The sequence below is a fragment of the Micrasema longulum genome, unplaced genomic scaffold (genome assembly GCF_059751315.1).
Source record: "Micrasema longulum isolate JH-2025_06_02 unplaced genomic scaffold, ASM5975131v1 h1tg003633l, whole genome shotgun sequence".
NCBI lineage: Eukaryota > Metazoa > Arthropoda > Insecta > Trichoptera > Brachycentridae > Micrasema > Micrasema longulum.
Genome location: NW_028280668.1, coordinates 22,477 through 41,775, shown reverse-complemented (window position 1 = coordinate 41,775; position 19,299 = coordinate 22,477). Strand labels below are relative to the sequence as shown.

General features: G+C 33.6%; 1 protein-coding gene across 1 annotated transcript in view; it reads left to right on the top strand.

The window, feature by feature from the left end:
• Window positions 1-1,495: 1,495 nt before the first annotated feature.
• The window catches only part of LOC148270643 (rho GTPase-activating protein 100F-like), a gene marked incomplete at its 3' end in the record, with an annotated part of 39,713 nt that continues 21,909 nt past the window's right edge, over window positions 1,496-19,299 (top strand). Inside the window, exon 1 of the mRNA XM_088242319.1 lies at window positions 1,496-1,890. Coding sequence (XP_088098445.1) covers window positions 1,804-1,890 — 87 coding nt within the window. The remainder of the gene's footprint in view (window positions 1,891-19,299) is intronic.

Here is a 19,299-nt window from a genome sequence, read left to right as displayed (position 1 = left end):
CGAATACAGGGACCGTGCACCAGGCTACGGCCTCGCTTCGCGCAGCGTGGGAGAGTACTGGCGTCGTCGAGAGCGGGCCGCGTTCAGGGAGCGCTGCGCAGATGCCACCGTCCATTTTGATAAGTCGAGCGCCCTCACCCTGCTTCAGCTCGGAGGCCTGTGGCGCAGGACCTCGTCGCTTAGTCCGTAGAATAAACTCCGTCCAGAACCTTGCTTGCACAGTGCGTGCAAACAAGAGGTACCTTCGGCAAGGCTCTTAAACGAGGATTATCTAGGACTGCAGGGCGGAGGCGCTCAACGATCTTTAAGTTCGAAGCAGAGCGAGCGGTTGTGACGATTGACTATTGCAGAGTAGAGAAACTTGAATATTTATTTGGCCAAAGTTGCACAGGTTTTTACCAAAATATGTACATTTCAAAAGTTTTTATTTTTTGTTACATGGTACTACATAGAGAAAAATAATGTATAAATATATAAATAAAAGTAAAAATGTTTCTAGAAATGTGGATGTTCAAACATGGGCAGAATGGTGAATGTTACAGAGTGTAAAGTGGCCACTCAAACCAGCCAATGACAGGTCATAAGACCTGTAAATGCCTAGACTTCCATATTCCCTTCAAAAACGTTTTCACTCTCTGTTATATATATAATACATAATGACACCACACACATCAGAGTTTTACAAGGGCTGGCCGTTTTCTGCAAAATGCTCATCTTTGGTTGTGTGGTCAGCCAGACTTTACAAATCATTAATACTGGTCAAAAATGTAAGTTAACAAAAATTTGTATTAAAAAAATCAATGTATCCATGCATTATTTTTAATTTGTCAGAGTAATAAACATCCCAACTGTTGTATAGATTTGATTGTTCACTCTTTTCATAAAAGCGCTATTATCTCAGTTTCATTTTTCTATGGCTGGCTGCATTCTGCGTAACTACGTTCAATTATGCCTTCAATAATCCTTTATTTTTTAAGTGACTTAAAATTTGACGATCTAATGAAAAAATAAAACAATCTCACGAATCCACCTCATTTTTAGTATTTGTCATAGTTTTAAGAGATAGATTTTAGAATACAGACGAATAATATGTACATAGGTACTTATCGACCTTCTAAACGAAATGAATAGAGTACCTTAATCGGAGTACATGCGATTTTCCCTATTTTAAGACTTTTGTGTGTGGATCTGTATTCGGTACATAGGTTAGAGTACTTGGAAGAAGGTTTTCTTTCGTCGATGCGCCGACTTATCCCCTCTTCGTGAAAAGCGAGAAAGCTCCAAGGGTGGGGCACGTTCGGAAAAGTTCGTCTCGCTTCGCCTGTTTCCGCCACACTCGAGCCTGGGAGGGGAACCGCTCGGAAAACCGATAGGCCATCAAACATTAGGAAATAACTCGAGTAAAGCGGCTTATTAATCATGCTCGGGCTTATCCATCGGGACGAGCTACATACTACGGGGCCGAAGGGTTAGGGGGCAGAGAGTGACCGCGAGTGTGAGCGTGCCCGACCGTCGCCGTCGCGTTATGTCGGTGGACGAATACCCGCTCTCGAGGGATTATCGCATCTAGCGTCGCGAGAGCGGTTCTCAAAAGTCGTAGCGTGCCGCATCTTCAGTTTGTGAAAACGATGCGATCGAGCGATTCGGGGGTTGAAAAGAGTTCATCTCCGGGTACACGCGCGCAACGAGTTTAGGTTATCGATTTTCCTCCGCGGGCAGAATGGAGGCAGGTCGGTAGGGCCCATGGGGCAGTGATGCGGGACAGCGGGCCCCGCCTGAACAGCCCCCAGCAGGCCGGGCCCGATGCAGTGGCGGAGCCTGGCGAGGCTCAAGGCACCCCCCAGCGGTAGCTCCCGCGCACGCACCATGCTCTGTTGCGGCCGCCGGAAGGTAAGCGGGCCCCCCTGTCATCGTGTTTCCTTGCACTTTTCCCCAATCTATAGATACTATTTACCCCAAAGTACAATAATTGTTACTCGGCCACCTCTATTCTCATATTGATTTATAATACCAAATACATTAGTTCACGGTATGTACGATAGCATTTATAGTAGGTACTTGTATCAATTTACTTTTTTTTTGTTTTTTCTAATGGCTTTCATTGTACCTACACTTACTCTTACATTCTCTATAGGTACAAGTTATGAGTTCTAGTAAATTTCATAAATATTTTCATAGGTTTATGTGGCAATTATCCATTAATTTGACGCTGGTGTTAAGTATATAATGATTATGTATTTTAATATCGTATTATAACATTTCATGGTTAATTTGACATACAGTTTTTATTTTTTTTAATTAAAATAATAACTACAAGTTTTAATGTTAAATATAATATTTTATAACTTATTTATTTATTTATTACCAAATTGGATACATAAAATTATTATAAAGTTGCTTTGACTGTCTAACTAGAGTTATTTACCCCCTTTTCAGACAGTCGAAATAAAAAAAACAGTATTCAATACATAGAAAAAATAAAAAAAGATAGTAAACACATTGAAAACATAGTAAAAAACGAAGTAAAGGACGTAATAATATATATATATATATATATATAAATATGTTTATTGTAAAAATGTATTTAAAAAAACATAGAAAAATTTTTTGTTTAAAATAGAGTAAATATTACCGAGGATCTCAATTATTTAAAAAAATAAAAATATATTTTTTTTGAATAAGAAAATGCGCTGGCCATCAAACAGCCACCATCAACCTCGCAGACTCTGCGACCAATTTCGCCGAGGAAAGTAAGTAGTCAGTAACTTCTATAACTTGTGGCTCTTACATTTCCATGGTTCTGGCTTATATTATTTAGCTTTTGTCATACGGAGTATTGTTTATGTGCTAAAGACGTTTTAACCATTTTTGGTAAATAAAATCGCTACTGGAACTCCAAGTCTCTTATGAGATGATGAGAAACTGATTGTTGTGAGTAACCACCTCTGCCCTCTGTAAATATTGATAGCTAATATTTAATTTTTTCTTATTTCACGTTTTATATAACAATTTTTTTTAAATATGAATACCTCACTGGGCGCAATCCGTGTCGAGGCATTCATTTACATGACTTAACATATGCTTATGGTGTCCAAAAAATATACATAAAATAATACACATTTATACTTAAATCCACACAGATATATACATAAATAATAGTTTTAAAAAAATATTATGAGTACAGCTCACATACTAACTACTGTGCAGACATTAGGTCAAGTAACAAGCTACTGTCAGTTCCCGGTGACCCAAAGTCCTCATAAATGCCAAATATACGAGTATATGACATATATTCATCGAGACACTGTGTGAATTCAAATACAAAACATGAAATGCAAAAATATTTTTTTATAAAGAAGTCTACTGCTTTGGTGGGGTGACCATCTTAAGACAGTTCTCGGGACCGAAATCAAGTAGCCATTTTTTTACAAGTAATTTAAAGTGCTCAAGATTTTTGTCTATTTTTGTGGCAAATGGTATATTTTTATATTCATATTCTTGGAGCAAGGTATACTTGACTCGTTTGACCAAATGATGTTGTCATTTTAAGTACCTTGTATAGCTGTTTTGTTTTAAGACGCGTTTCATAGCTAGTATTGTAAAATTTATTTCCACCATGTTTATGAGTGTTGTGCCCTTGCATACAGTTGCCTGACGTTCAGAACACCTACTCGTTCAAACACCTCAGCTGTAGGTGTCCTTATAGGGAACCCGAGTAGAGCCTTGAGAACATACTTTTGTGCAATTTCTAACGCTTGAAAAGCATTTTTTCTGGTCCTACCCCACGCAATTATAGAATACTCAATTAGACTGAAATAATGATAAATACACTTTTTTCGACGTTTTTTGTCCAGAGAGTTGAAAACAAACACAAGTTTTTTTTATTTTTGTTGTTAAATTGTCGATTTGAGTAGCCTAGTTTAAATGCGAATCTATGATTACTCTTAAATATTTTATGTTATCAATTTTATTTATAAATTTACACTTGATCTCATCACTACACTGCATTACACTTTTATATGTACGAATCATTAATTTATTACATTTTGGATCTCCCTTTTTTGTCACACTAAAATTTACAAACTTTGTTTTATCTTTATTTAAAGATAAAAGGTTTGAGTCTAAGTAAATTTTAATATCAGATAATGCCTTTTCTGCCTTTTGGTGAATTTCTTCCCAGGTATTTCCACCAATGAGTAGAGCAGTGTCGTCGGCAAAAAAAATAATTTTAAAATGGTTTTCTTCTTTAGTACGTAGATCATTTATTTATAGTAGAAAAAGGATTGGTCCCAAAGCGCTGCCTTGAGGTACCCCAAAAGTGATTGATAGCGAGTTACTAAAATATTCATTTACTTGCACTATTTGGGTTCTATTTAAGAGATAGCTTCTGATCCATGCTTGTTCAGTATCAACAATATTCAGATTATCCAATTTGCTATATAGTCTGTCATGTGATATTGTATCGAAAGCCTTACTTAGGTCTAAGAATATTTCTGTGCACCTTTGACCTTCATCTAATTTAGTTATTACTGGACTGGTCAAAGAACAAAGTGCATTGGAGGTATTCATATTTTTTTGGAAACCAAACTGATTACTAGATAAAATTTTATTGTCCTCCAGATATTTTAATAGTTGAGCCATAAAAACTTTTTCAATAACTTTTGAAAGAACATTCAGAAGAGAAATAAGTCTGTAGTTACTTACAAATATTTTCAGTCTTGATTTAAATATAGGAATTATCGTATCTTTTTTACATTGCTCGGGAAATTCACCTGATTCGAAACTTTTGTTAATTAAAATTTCAAGAGGAAACAGTATTTCTTTTTTAATATTTTTTAACACAACTCCAGAGATTCCATCCAACCCCGTGGACTTTGTCATTTGTAATTTATTAATAGCTGAACATATATCTCTATTTGTAACCGATTTCAATTTGAATTTTGAATCATAATTTGTATAACTAGTTGTCACATCTAATGTACCGGTATTTTTTTATATAATGCTATCAAGCACTGTAAACCCCTTGAATAACGAACCACTTCGATATCTGTAAGGCTTTTTCAGAATGGTTCTTATCATTGACTTTTGTGCTTTTGTCGCTGGGTCCAACTCTGTTTTGGTACAGCTACTCCAAGCAATTACACCGTACATCATGATAGAGTTTGCCAGAGTAAGTAAATGGATTTCAAGTTTATGGGTCTTAGTATATTCCTTAGAGGAAGAAAGGAACGTATTATGGGCTTAATTTTTTATGAAATTGTTTCAATATCCATACCCAACATTAAAAAACCTGTCAATTTCAATACTTAGGTATTTGATGTTTGGAACTGATTATTACTGTACACAATTACAGTTGAATTTACTGTGGCATTGGTGCAGCCGTAAACCGTAATTACGAATTGGTTGGCCAGCTAAAGCTAATGCTAAAGAAAAAAAAATCATGAACTCAGAGTACGTAAATTAACTTTCTAACATTTTTTTAAATCCTAGTCAAATCAATACTAGCTTTTTTATAAAGTTTTAATTAATTTAAGGCATTGTAAACAATAGCTGTATCATCAACAAAAAAAAAGCAACTGACCCAAAGACTCTCTCTTACAGAGATCATCAATACATACCAAGAACAGTAGTGATCCCAGTGTGCTGCTCTGAGAAACTCCAAAATTAAGAATAACGGGGTAGCGATTGTCGTTCACCATAACTCTTTGAACTTTATTAGTCAAATAGCTTTCAATCCAATTATGCAGGTTTTCTACTATACCTAAATTTCCTAGTCTCTTTGAGAATTTTGAAGTCCAAAAATATTGCCACGCATTTTTTACCACTATCGAGATGTTTAGTAATTTCTTGGGTTCGGTTGGCTATTGCGTTTTCCATACCCATGTCCTTTCTGAAACCATATTGATTATTGGAGAGAATGTTATTATTTTTAATGAAAGAGCTTAGTCTAGCTTTGGCAATTTATATTACAACTGTTTAGTAAAGAGACAGGTCCGTAGTTTAGTGTATTTTTTTTTCACTACTTTTAAATAATGGTATTACAATTGATTCCTTTAGGTATTTAGAAAATTAAAAATTAAGTCATTTTGTTAGATCATGTTTATTGATTTTATTGATTTGGATGTGATTTTTCTGAGCCTATTGATTTACTCTGTTTTAGGCAGTCAATGGTTTTTATTCTTTCATCAGTCATTATTTTAATATGATCTAGTTTGTGTAGCGGTGTAGTAAAAGGTTTACAATTTAAAAGAGTATTTTCGTTAGATTTTGTTTCTTTAAAAATCTTTTCAGCTAGGGAACTAACGCAAGTAAAATTTGTTTGCATAATCTAATACTATTTGGGTATATTAAGTAGTTGCTTTATTATCTAGATCAGTTTCGTTATTTGTCGTTTTAGTAATCTCTCTAGCTATTTTCCACGTATGACTTGGATTAAAGTTTTTGTTTTCAAAGGCGAGCTCACTATAGTATCTTTGTTTGGCTATTCTTATATATTTTTTACATTTAGGTTTTGTACTCTTGTTGTATAATAAAATCATTTGAATGTTTTTTTGACTTTTTGATGCAATTAATTACGTTTGTGAATACATTTGACAAGAGCATGTTCGATCCAAGGAGTTAATTTTAGTTTCTTATGTGGAACGAACTTTAGAGCTGTATGTTTACTTATGTAGTAGTTAAGAGTTTGAGCAAACACATCCATTACTTTATCAACATTTTTTCTCCATGTATAGTAATTTAAGGTCGATATGTAAGATATCTTTTCTCTAATTGGAGGATTTACAGATTTGATAAAAGTGCTGTAGTGTGGTGATCTGTTATATCAGAGTGAAAATAAAAGTATCGAAGATTGAGACGTGTTTAGCAATAATGTGGTCAATGCATGATTTGCTCTCACCTTGCTCCCTTTTTTAGATTCAATCCATGTTCCGCAAGGAGGCATGTTTAATAATTAGATTGACAGTTTTTATGAAGAACGGTGTTAATATTGGTATCTCCAATAACGATCTTACTTCTTGTATTATTCATATCCTTTAAGATAGCCTCGAGGGAGTCGAGAAGTGGATCAATATTTTAAAAAGGTGGTGACCTGTAAATAGCCAACAATGAAAGTTTTTAATCTACAGTAACTTTCAAGCAATTTGCTGGCATTATCGAAATTTCTTCTGTAACATGTAATCCTAATTTGACATACACCGCTATGCCAGAACATTTTTTTGTGTGATATTCGCTATCTTCGTTTATATTTATGAGTAAGTAGTGTAGATCAAAACAGCTTTCAGATAAAATAATCATGTCGATCTCACATGAGAGATTGTTTAGAAACATCAAAAAGATATCCAAATTCGACATATGTACTTCTAATATTTTGGTGAACAATCTTCAAGCCATATATTTGTTCCAGTCCCATTTATTCAGTTGATTTATTTCATCAATTGTTATGTTCGTAATATAAGTTTACCTTTCTCAAGAATATCGGAAATACTTAAATGAAAGGAAGTGTATTGTTATATGGATATCCTTAGAAATATATTATGAAATTTCTAAGCATATTAAAAATAAACGAGGGAAGGTATATGTGGTATTTTTCCTATTATAAAGTACTAGAAAAGGACCTGTATAAATTATATAATATAATTTGATTAATATATTGGTTTACTAGACACTTCTATTTTCTATTCACTGTGAAGCTAATAAATCTGTTTTCTATATGTAATCTAACTTCACCGCTTTTTTTATCAGCACGCAATGGTGCTTAGAGCACTGCATTAGTACACTAATCGCAGCGTGTCATGATACTTTTTTTGTTAAGTGAAGTTACGATGATTTGTCTTATACTAACTTCTGGTGCCAGTCCAGTGCCATGTGAAATAAATGTTTCGTTTCAAGCATGTCAGGAACCGAACCCGAGATGTCTCGCATGGTATGTAAAGGTGATGGTTAAAAAACCACGAGGCAGACAATATATACTCGTATGGTCTAAATCGACACCAGTCGTTTCCATGATAATTGTTTAAACAACAAGATAACCATCAATAATAACTATAAATTATTGGCACAATGTTTGTACATAAAAATACGAAACACATCAATACACAGCGTATATGTATTTTTTATTATTATAATATTTTTAATTATTTTTATAATAAAATAACAAAAAATATTGAATCGTGTCTAACCGTAATTTATTTCAAATTTTACTACATAAAAATTGGTGATAAATCTCCTTTACATACATATTTAAGCAAAAAAGGAATCTTTACAATCAATGTTATTCTCAGATCCTTTCATTTACATTCTGTGAAAATCTACGTAGTGGATACATATTTGTTTACTGTGCGCTATCTTGAGGGAAATTCCATGAAAGATAACTACCAGTCGATGTATTATGGAAAATTAATTTAGATAAACATAAAATAATTACTGTCCATATCCGAGTCGATGAGGAATAGATTTCTGTATGTGAAATTGAACCAGAATCTTGGACGAGTGTTTTTACTCTCTCGGGTAAAAATCCTGAAGAAATAAATCAAGCGGAGGTAAGTCCGCCTCGTAGTGTATCGGTTGGCGCATCCGCCTACCATGCTTGATGTTCTGGCAAGGTGAGCAAGGTCGGCGTGAAATTGTTTTTAAATGAGAAATACGCTGCATTTGGTGATGAACCATCAGGTGCGGATGATAATAGAGTAACCAATTAAATTTCGTCATCACCAAAGTACTTTTGAAACGACCCAAATTTTTACCGGACACGGAGCTATGAGAAGTTACCCATATAGGTTTAAATTAAGGAATGATGACTATTGTCCATGCGATGATATTTCTTCACAGAGTATCGAACATCTGTTATTTCAGTGCCCATTTTTTAGTTTACAACGCCATAATCTTGAAGCAGAATGCAGGAAAGATGGGATATCTTTAACAGATATCCACACTGTCGTTAAAAGTAATTATCACGCGCCTTTGTTCTTGGACTTTGCAACAATGGGGATTGGACTCATAAAGGTAATAAACCAAAATCAGTGATCGAACATCCCATTTCCAAGATAAACAAAAACGATTTTTTTCTTAGGATCTTAGCCTTGTACATGACACGTAAGGCTACTAAATACAGGGGTCCAAATATATTTTTTAAATACCAATCAAATTTCAGGAAAAATGTTTTAAAAGAACGGTGTTTTATTTGCGTTAGTAATTATTAGAATAAGTAAATGAATAATATAATACCTATACATATATTGAATAATTAAAAATCGGTCCCGAGATATTAAATACGAACTTAAAAATTCTTTGCCATTACAAAGTGCCAAGACTGCCATAGATAAGACATTAAAAACTATTAAAAATTTATAAGTTCATTCATTCAGCTCTTCACTTTCATGTATCATCGATTCATCGGATCAAAAAGTATACAAGTTAATTTCAATACTAGTACTAGGTACCTACCTACTTTAAAAAAATAAAGTTTGGTTGCCTGCAGTTAAGAAGCCTTACATGTCATGTATAGAGCCATTACAAAATTGGTAATTAATTCTGGCTAATTACTTTCAAGCGTTTAATTGCCATTTTGCAAAGTTCAAGAACAATGATGCGTGCTTTTAGTATTTCTAGAAAACGAAAAAATATATTTGATCTTCAAAGTTTTTATTGTGTACGTTATACGAGTACATCAATGCAGGACAATGTTTTAAATTATTAAACCTTGTGTGGCTATGATGTCACATGCCACATTGGAGATGCGACGAATATTTGGTAATAATTTGTATTCGGCATAATATTTGGTTGAAATAATATGGTGTACACACACTAAGTCAGCGAATAGGACCGTATGCAAGCGGAAATGTGTGACTTTATCAAAAGCCTAATCCAGTGTTTTAATGGTAAAATGAAATTATTTTGGTCTCGTCTGCCCCGTTGACTCAGAGGCCAGCCATTCGGAAGCGTGCTCTCCCATTCGCTGTCCAATTCGTACCATGTCTACCTACTATTACCATCACGCCATTTCCACGTGGGGGTAGGCAGAGAGAATGGGCCGCCTCACACGTCTATCCTGGCATATATTCCTAGCTTCTTTCACATTCATACATCTTGTCACGCATGTCCTTCTGTTCTGCCTGCTTTTGACATGACCAGACATAAGATTTTGGTTTATCTGATCATGCATGCCACGTCTTCCTCGGTCGTCCTCGTCCCACGTTACCGTGTAATACACATTTTATATTGTGGCGTTTTTAGTCTAATATTTAAAGACAATATCTTTTAACATTTTTTAAATTAGTGCATAATTTCATTTCATTTCATTTTTTTTGCACCACAACAGGCCAGGGGGCCCAATTACAGTGGTGAATTACATTACAGAACAACCAGGCTTGAGAAAAATCACATTTTAAATTTTTGTGTTCTCACCGGGAATCGAACCCGGAACCTTCCGTGCGTGAGTCAAGCGTCTTGACCACTACACCACGGAGGCCGCGTATAATATACGAGATATTATTAAACAATAATTATTTATTTATTTGGAATTTACGATATTTTTATTATGTTTTCCAAATAAACATATTTGCATTTAAAAGGAATAATCGTAAAAATTAATCGTTATTTGCTATTAGCATCGAGATTGGGCAAATTTCCAGGTTTGTAATGTTTTACTGGGTTGTTGCGCCGTATTTATTCTTCTTTTTGCCAAAGTTTCGGACAGCGTTCCAATGTCCACCATCTGGACTAATGAGTACTTTTACTTATTGTGCTGTGAAACTGCAATAACATTACAGGCGAGTTAAAAAAAACACACTATTTTTATTTTTAAAATACCATTTGACTATCGGTATTGATATTAAAAATGACTCAAGTAAAAATACGTGTGTTTACGAGGTTTGATTAAATCGCGAAAAAGAAAACAAAAAACCTTTAAGATTTTGTCGAAAATTCACTATGAGTTAGCAGATTCGTGAGTGAAACATAAAAATTGCACATAATATTAATATAAGGTGGATTGTTATAAAGGCTTTCATTCGAGATATTATACCGAGGCTCTCGAGATTTCTGTATCGAAATTTCGAGACCAGCGGCACTATTGTAAACGCTCTCTAGGGGGTAGAGAACGCGTTGCTAGCACGTAATTTACATACTATTTTAAAACATTTAACGACGAATAGAACAATTTCATATTAAACAATATAATAATGAAAATGAAGGTATAATTTTACAATCTCAGGGCTAGTGCAGGCAACACTAAGAATCAAAAGCAAAAAAACGCACTCGCCAGGTCTAAGCTGCCTTTTTAAATTAGACTGAGCCCAGATCAGTGCGGCACTTCTCGAATGTATGCTAAAGCTGGGCATATTTTCTCTTATCTCTGCCTGGAGCTGGCTTCTGGTTGCTCGTTGCTAGCAGACTCTACCCTCAACTTGAAGATTTTTTAGTTACGTTATTTTAGTTAGGCTATTGTGATCTATGTTTGGTGATAAGGGAATAGTTGGTTAGTATGTTTTGAATTTATTTATTTATTTTCATACATAAGGTTATTGTACATTATTTGAGACGATAAGTCCCAACTCCATGGGACTAAAAGTTCTGTGTTGAGATGGGACGAGCAATTTTATGACACAGACACATGAGTATATCACCACAAATATAGGATTAGAAACATAAAAAAATAATTATAAAAAATATTTTTAAAAACATGTGTATGGCGCATCAATATGGTAAACAGTAAACTCAAGCATTTGGAAAATCATCAAGAAGTTTCCTACTCAAATCCCTCCCACTAAGGAAAATCCAGTCCTCAACTCCTTTCCTGAAAATTATTGAGAGCTTAATACGTTCTCCCAAAATATTGAACACTTTCGGTGCGATAAATGAGAGATGTATCTGAGCAAAAGTCGTACGGGTTTTGGGAATGACATAATTCATGCTCTGAAAAAACCTCGTACGGACATTCTGTTGAGACCTCTCCTTATTGTTTGACCAGAAGTGTGTAAGTGCTTCTTTTAGGTACAGTTGTCTCATATCCAGCACCTTCATGTATTGGAACGGTTTCGTTTTCGGTCAAAAATTAGACGAAACTTCGACTCAGCCGAAATCTGCGGTCAGGATGTTTTCGATTACGTTCAGCTGTACTCGGGTACATCTTATAGATCGTGACTCGGCCGGACGACACGACGTATGACCTGTGAAATTTCTGCCTTTTATTTCATTGTTTATTTGATTTAACACTTATTTTAATGAACACATAAAGTTTAACAATAAATTTTGGGCGTTTCGAAGTGACTTTTAACTTATAAACTGCTGCCCTTTGTAATTTATAATTTCATTAACTGCTACTTATAAAAATGATAATGAATGTCTAATCAATTGAAATATTTTGGACAAGGATAATTTGACCTTATTTAAGTTTTCTGACTGCCGTTGTGTATTTCTGTTACAGAAAATTGTGAAATAAATACATAAAATGTATTTTTAAAAAAGTCAAATACATTTCTAAGTATAAGTTCTCTGAATAAGAATATAATCACCTAGCTGTGTATAATGCTAATGTTATTTTATAATGGAATTTTCATTGTTAAAACTGTCATCGTTAAAAAATAATACCATCGAATGTATGCATTTATACGGCGAAGCCTTGTAAAAAGTGGTATCCAGATAATTTATTGGTTCAATTGGTCACATTGTTTATTTAAAAGTGCTTAAAAACAAAGTTGTTTTATTTATTTTATTAATCAAATACCTATTTAAAACGATAAGTACTCCGGCCAAGCAATTTACTATGAAGTATCGAGTGTGGCACCGTGCTTTTACGATGGCGATTGTTTTGTATCATGATGTAAAATATGTACATGCATAGGTATTTCACGATAATCCCCCTTCCTACGAAATAGGATCATGATACTGATTTTTTATATCATACATCTATTTTTAATAGTAGATAATACAAATTCCACGCTAGTTTCTCGTGTACGCTAGTGACTAGTGAATATAGTTTATGTATGCATGTAGCTGCACTTATAAATTGAGTATATTTGACTTTTGGTATATTTGATTTCATAATGTTTTACAAACAACGCTCGAGGAATTAAACAAAAGATGTTTATTCTAAAAGCAACTGAATTGGAAAACGAAGAACTAACGAAACGAAAAGAATGCATTTCTCCGAATGCACAACGTAAATTTTCCATCCGTGGCCATGGCAGTATTCACCTCACCCTTTCTACGTTACATGTTACAACCCGAGCGTACGACGCCTGCGTCCGGAAAAGTCCGAACGTTTCCGGGTGGCGCTTCGGCCTCGTGACGTCACACTCGGACTCCTCCAATCGATAGAGGATAGGGGGGAACAGGGTACACTCCGTCGCGCCATCTTTGCTCCGTACATCAATTTTCCGAAAGTGCTAAAAGTACGATAAGTATTCTCGATCGGCGAGCAGTCGACGTTAATGTGTGACAGTGAGGGCAGTGGGTGCTTCTTTACAAGGAAGGTTAGTCCCCACAGTCATAATATATACATACACCTTTCATAATTACTCACAATTTAACGTGGTACCCGTCCACGACACTTGGACATGCGACTGTATAGATGTGCGGCTGATTTAGGGCTCACCTGAGTGGTCCATGGCGGAGAGCAAATCAGGCTTTGATTTACAGTGCTGATTATACATTTTTAAATCTTACATATAAATATTTCGTAATGTATTACGAGCGTGCGAGTATTCAATCGAACGATGAATCATTTGGGAAATTCTCTGGAACATAGTTAGAAAGATAAATTATTCGTACTTTAATGTCGAAAATTGTGAGTGTTAATAATGTATATTCATCTTGATCTTGGCGAATAACTAATAAAACCTTAACTGTTATAATTCTTGGAAAAAATGTATTTTTTTAAATCAAGTCTTAAGATTTTCACCTATAGTTAAACCATCTGATTGTGTTGTAAGTTTGCGTGTTTAATATTTTAATTTTATGAAGTTGTATTTTTATTTAACATTGAAATTTGAACACATTATTCATAAGAAATAAAATAAAATGTCAAAAGAACAACAAATTACAGTTCATAGAAAAATTTTAATCGAATGTCCGCCATGACATCCATTTGAATTATGAGTGTAGTATTTCAATACTAGAGCTACTACATCACATAATGTATTTTAAGATACGTATATACACATACATGAGTATGGAAATGCGACCTATTGTGCGAGGGGAGTTCTGGGAAATTCAACCGAGGGGTAGAAAGCGTATTAATATACGAAAGAAATTACCGCTCATACGTAAACATGGTGAGACTTTTGCATTCCGATCCTTTTACAAACGTGAGTAGAGTGAATTTCGGAGTTTGAAGTTTAAAAAAATTAAACGTGAGTAGAGTGAATTTCGGAGTTTAAAGTTACGCATGCGTAATAATGTCCACGAGGAAAAGCCTACGGCCAACGAGAGTATACTATCAAACTAAAACATCCATTCAACTATGCCTACTACAAATCTAGTATTTCTGGTAAAAGCACAAATGCCTAAGCTAAAGACTCGGAATGTTAATAACAAAATATCAATGGATGTATAGACAAATAAATGCATTAACGGTACATTTGTATCCAACATGTAACATTCCATGAGCAATTCGACTTGATACGATTAAGTTCCTGGGGAATACTTTAAATAGATGTACCTATAAAAACTCGCAAACATTACGGACGCTCAACTAGCGCGAAGAAAGTGGCATTTCGATTCCGTGCCTGCATTTAAATAAGGAAGTTCAGTGGTTTTTTAAATTCTTTATATTTCGTATCAGCGCTATGATTTTGGAAAGTTTTGTATTTCTGAAATTACTCTGCATGTGACTTGAGAGGTTATTTTCCGCTTATTCTCAGTCAGTTTTGCCGATTGGCCCGTTGACGGTAAGTAAACCGGATATCTTTCCCAGCTCTTTTATCATTGGTTGATTCAAATGATCTAGTGACGTTGTTCCAAGTATTTCGTTTTTTTTTTTTTTTTTATTAGTTTATACATACATTATTACAAAAATGGCACAAAAAACACTCTGGCAAATTCTGCTTGTACTAGGAGTAGACTCAGTATATGAAGGGTCGGCAAGCCAGAAATATTAGTATGCCCAATGTTGCAATCGAAGAAACCGATTTGTTGCGGAAAATATGGTTTTCGAATATGTTTCCTATAAATGAAAATAATATTGAAGAAATAGAAAAATAGCTATAGCCCAAAAGAGAAGAAAAGAAAAAAAAGTTCAGCTTACATTAAATGTAAAAATAAAATTAAATATATATATTTAATTACGGCGTTTGCTTTCAAAATAACTCGTAGTATTTTTTTTCTTTTCTTTTAAATTTACATTTAATTAATATTCATTTTATGTTCGAGAATCTTTTTTAACTTACTGTGATGCTACTTGTGAAAACCTGTAATTGGCTTATTTGTTATTTGTTTTGTTATATAAATATGATATAATTATAGCTGTTGGTTATCCAAATAAATAAAATAAAATAAAATAAAATAAATATACACATACACGCATACATACTACATACATATATACACACGTATACATACATATACATACATATACACATATATACACACATACATACATAATATATATGCACATGCAAAAATACAATAAATTTATAAATGATTCAATGGGATAGCATAATATTTAAATTACTATCCTCAATAAATTCTCAGATTCCTTACTTCCAATGTCTGTCAACCAAATTGTTAATTTTTTTTCAGTACTGATGGTTTATCGGATTTCCAAAAACACGGTATCAGGTTGTATAGTTTAGGTTCGTTATATAGAAATGATTTTTGGAATACCGCTGTACGTGCTATTGGAATCACCAAATCGTTTTTGCTAAAATATTTTAAATTATTTTTTTGTACATTTATTTCTCTAATTTTTACTGCGCGCAAAAAAAAGTATCCAATTTGTTCCTCATTCTTTAACGGGCTTTCATCGTGATCGGTCGTGAATCGTGACGCCACGCAGAAGTGTGCAGTTGTGTGTGATGAAAATGCTTTAATTGCACTGTGGCTGTAAAAAACGAGACGTATGTAAAACAGACCTGGTTTCATTCGTAAATCCAATTTATAAAGTAATTAGTTATATTTTAAAGTACTGGAAATATGGGGTGAAACAGAAACAAATTATCGTGATCGTTGAACAATGACGGGTGATGACAAATGCAACATTGACTTTATTTTATATTTGATCTTGAAAGGGTTATTTAAAGGTTTTATATTCCAGGTTTAAAAAAAATTTAATATGTATAACTAACCCAATTATCAAATGATATACTTCTGTACCTGTCAAGTTGTGACATAAAGCGTCGAAAAAAAATAAACCGCTTTCATGTAAATTTGAAGGAAATCACATGCGTCGTTCTACGATCATCATAGAAGTAACGGGTCTATTTATTATAAGTCCACTATAATACCTACATATATATTATAAACATGGGTTGCGAATGTCTTTTGGAAGGAAATATGAAGTCTAAGCATAAACAGGGCTTAAGACCTGTCATTGGCTGGTTGAAATGATCACATTACACACTGCCCCCATGATTTCTGAGCATTTTACGGTTGTGGTCCAGTTGGCAGTGTCTCGGACTGACGAATTAGAGGTTCAAGATTCGAGCCCCACTCCACTCTAGCACAGCGTGATTGCCCATTTTTCTACCACTGTTGTTTACGGCTTTTAAAAAATGGCCTGGAAATTGAAATATTTGGGAAAAAAGAAGGCACGCATCCTTAATTTTTAAATGTACAGTATGTATTCATTCACGCTTATTTCCTGATACATTTCTCGGGCATAACCCGTGTCGAGGCATTCATTTACTTCATATTATGTTCTGAGTGAATTGTGGGTATCTTAATAAGATACAAATATATGTATATATGTAATAATATATATGTATTTTTAAATAATAACGAAATCAATATACCTTTTAAAAAACATCATATTTTTATTATTTTAAGAAAAACACTTTCCACTCGTTTTTATTACAAATACTTGTTTATTATCAATACCCTAGAAAATAAGCTCTTATTACAAATATTGAAAATGTAACAAATAATACACTCACTGTCATACCAACTGAAACCCATACCCATTCTTCTCAAAATTTTCACTAATCTAAATTAATACTATTCAAACCACATATTTAGGAAATAAATTTAAAAAATATATATTTACAGTTTACCCACCACACACCGCATCCGAGGACATAAGTCTCCTTGGGGGTGGCCACATTCACGGAAACATCGCTTGTTGCCGAACGAGAAAAGCTGTCCGAACGATAATAATTACAGCGAAAAACCTACTTATAAAAATCGGAAAAACATTATGGAAAATGTTAATTATTTTCATTATAGTTACCTTCTATTGACTCTCCTCTACATTATTTTTTACTAAACTAAACACACTATTCAGATGCTCATCCCATAGATGAAATATTTTCGTTCCAACTAGTTACCCAAATATAAAATTTTGTGGTCATTTTCTGCTAGTCGTAAATAACTGTACTAGAAAATGGGTATTAAGTTGCAGTATAGCGGGGTTTGAATCAAAATTAATCCGCAAGTCTACTACGTACGCTACCATAATAAAAAATACTTTTATGATTGAATATTAGGCTATATATAACCACTTAACGGTTTTTCTATGTCTACCAGTTTCGAGACGTACCAGTCTCTTTGTCAGGACAATAATAATTACACTAAAACGCAAAACCTACTAAGATTAACCTTCACCTTTATAAACCTTTAAAAAAAATAATTCAAATAACGTTTCAATTTAGCTCATTATAGGATGCATCTATCCGTTTTTTTACCTGAGATCGTCACTGTTGCTAACTGCAAAGTAAATCTGATTTAAAATACAATAAAATAATCTGAACATACGAGTGCTTAAACAATATTATAGACAATTAATTAATTATTTATTTATTATTATAACTTAGCTAGGCAGTAGCTAATTTGTACAAAAATTAAGTTAAATATAATTGAAAGAAAACATAGTTAATTGTTATGGTTAAACTCAATAAAATTTATGTATAGTTTATAAAAAAGAACAAAAAATTTATAGTAAAATATAGAAAAAGAGTAGTTAATAAAAGATGCATTTTAGGTTTATAAATCTTACATAGACACACATTATCAGGCACTAAAATTCAGCAAAAATAAAAATAAATAGACCTTGATATGAATATATTATACAAACAGACTAAATCTCTGATTCATCGGTTATTGTTACAAAGTCAATAGTACCCACTTTCTATGAGCGTGAACCTATCTAGGTAGCAAGTATGACTGCTTGTGTCCATAATGTTTCAGGGGTCTCAAACTATATTTAAAACAATATTATCAAAATGTTATTATTTAAGTCTTCACTCAAGGCACAAGTCTTGTATTTGCGTTCCCACGCGAGGTTATTTTGGTAACTCCCATACAGTATTAATACACACACAACATAATAATATATTCACCAATAAAAACATCCACTAATCTTCTTTTCAACCCTGGCCCTCTCTTACCGTTTCTCGAATTTCTACAACATCAGGCACATAAAAGCGCTGGATTCTTTTTCATCCTTGATATTATTTTTATTTCCTTTTTTACTGAAAGAAACCAAATTTAGCAAAAAAAAAACAATATTATGAAAATAGAATACCTGAAACCTCATTTCGTAACATCAAATTACGATTGGTACCAGTAAATATAGCATAATATGTCTATTTTTACACGTATTAATGTTTCAAGCGAAAATCCCTAGAGAATTATAAATACAAATTTGAGTCTAGTGACGGGTTGTATGTTGTGTAGTCCTGTGTAGTATCGTACTCGTAGATTTCCAATCAGGGGTTCGAAATACTGACCCCCCTACCGCAACTTGTTTCATATTTAACACGTTTATTTGGTTTCAAGAACGAAATATTTACGTTAATTGATTAAAGTTAAAGATTGAAGGTAGACGCAGTGCAGGTAGAAGGCGCACCTTACGGCTGAAGAATTGCAGCACTTGTTCATGGCAGCTAGTTGCCAACAGAGTGAGAATTGCTGCGATGATTTCTAACCTCCATCGGATAGAGGATCAATAAGAAGAAGAAGAAGTTGATTACATAAAGAACAATGTACATTTGTTTTTTTTTCTTTTATTTAACGTGTTTAATAAATCGCAATTTTTTTACAAAAGAAATATATGATAGGCGAAAGTAAACATAAAGAAAATGAAACGAATACCATATCAAAATAGAGGAAACCTCTTGTACTTGGTGTGATGATGGGAAAAATACA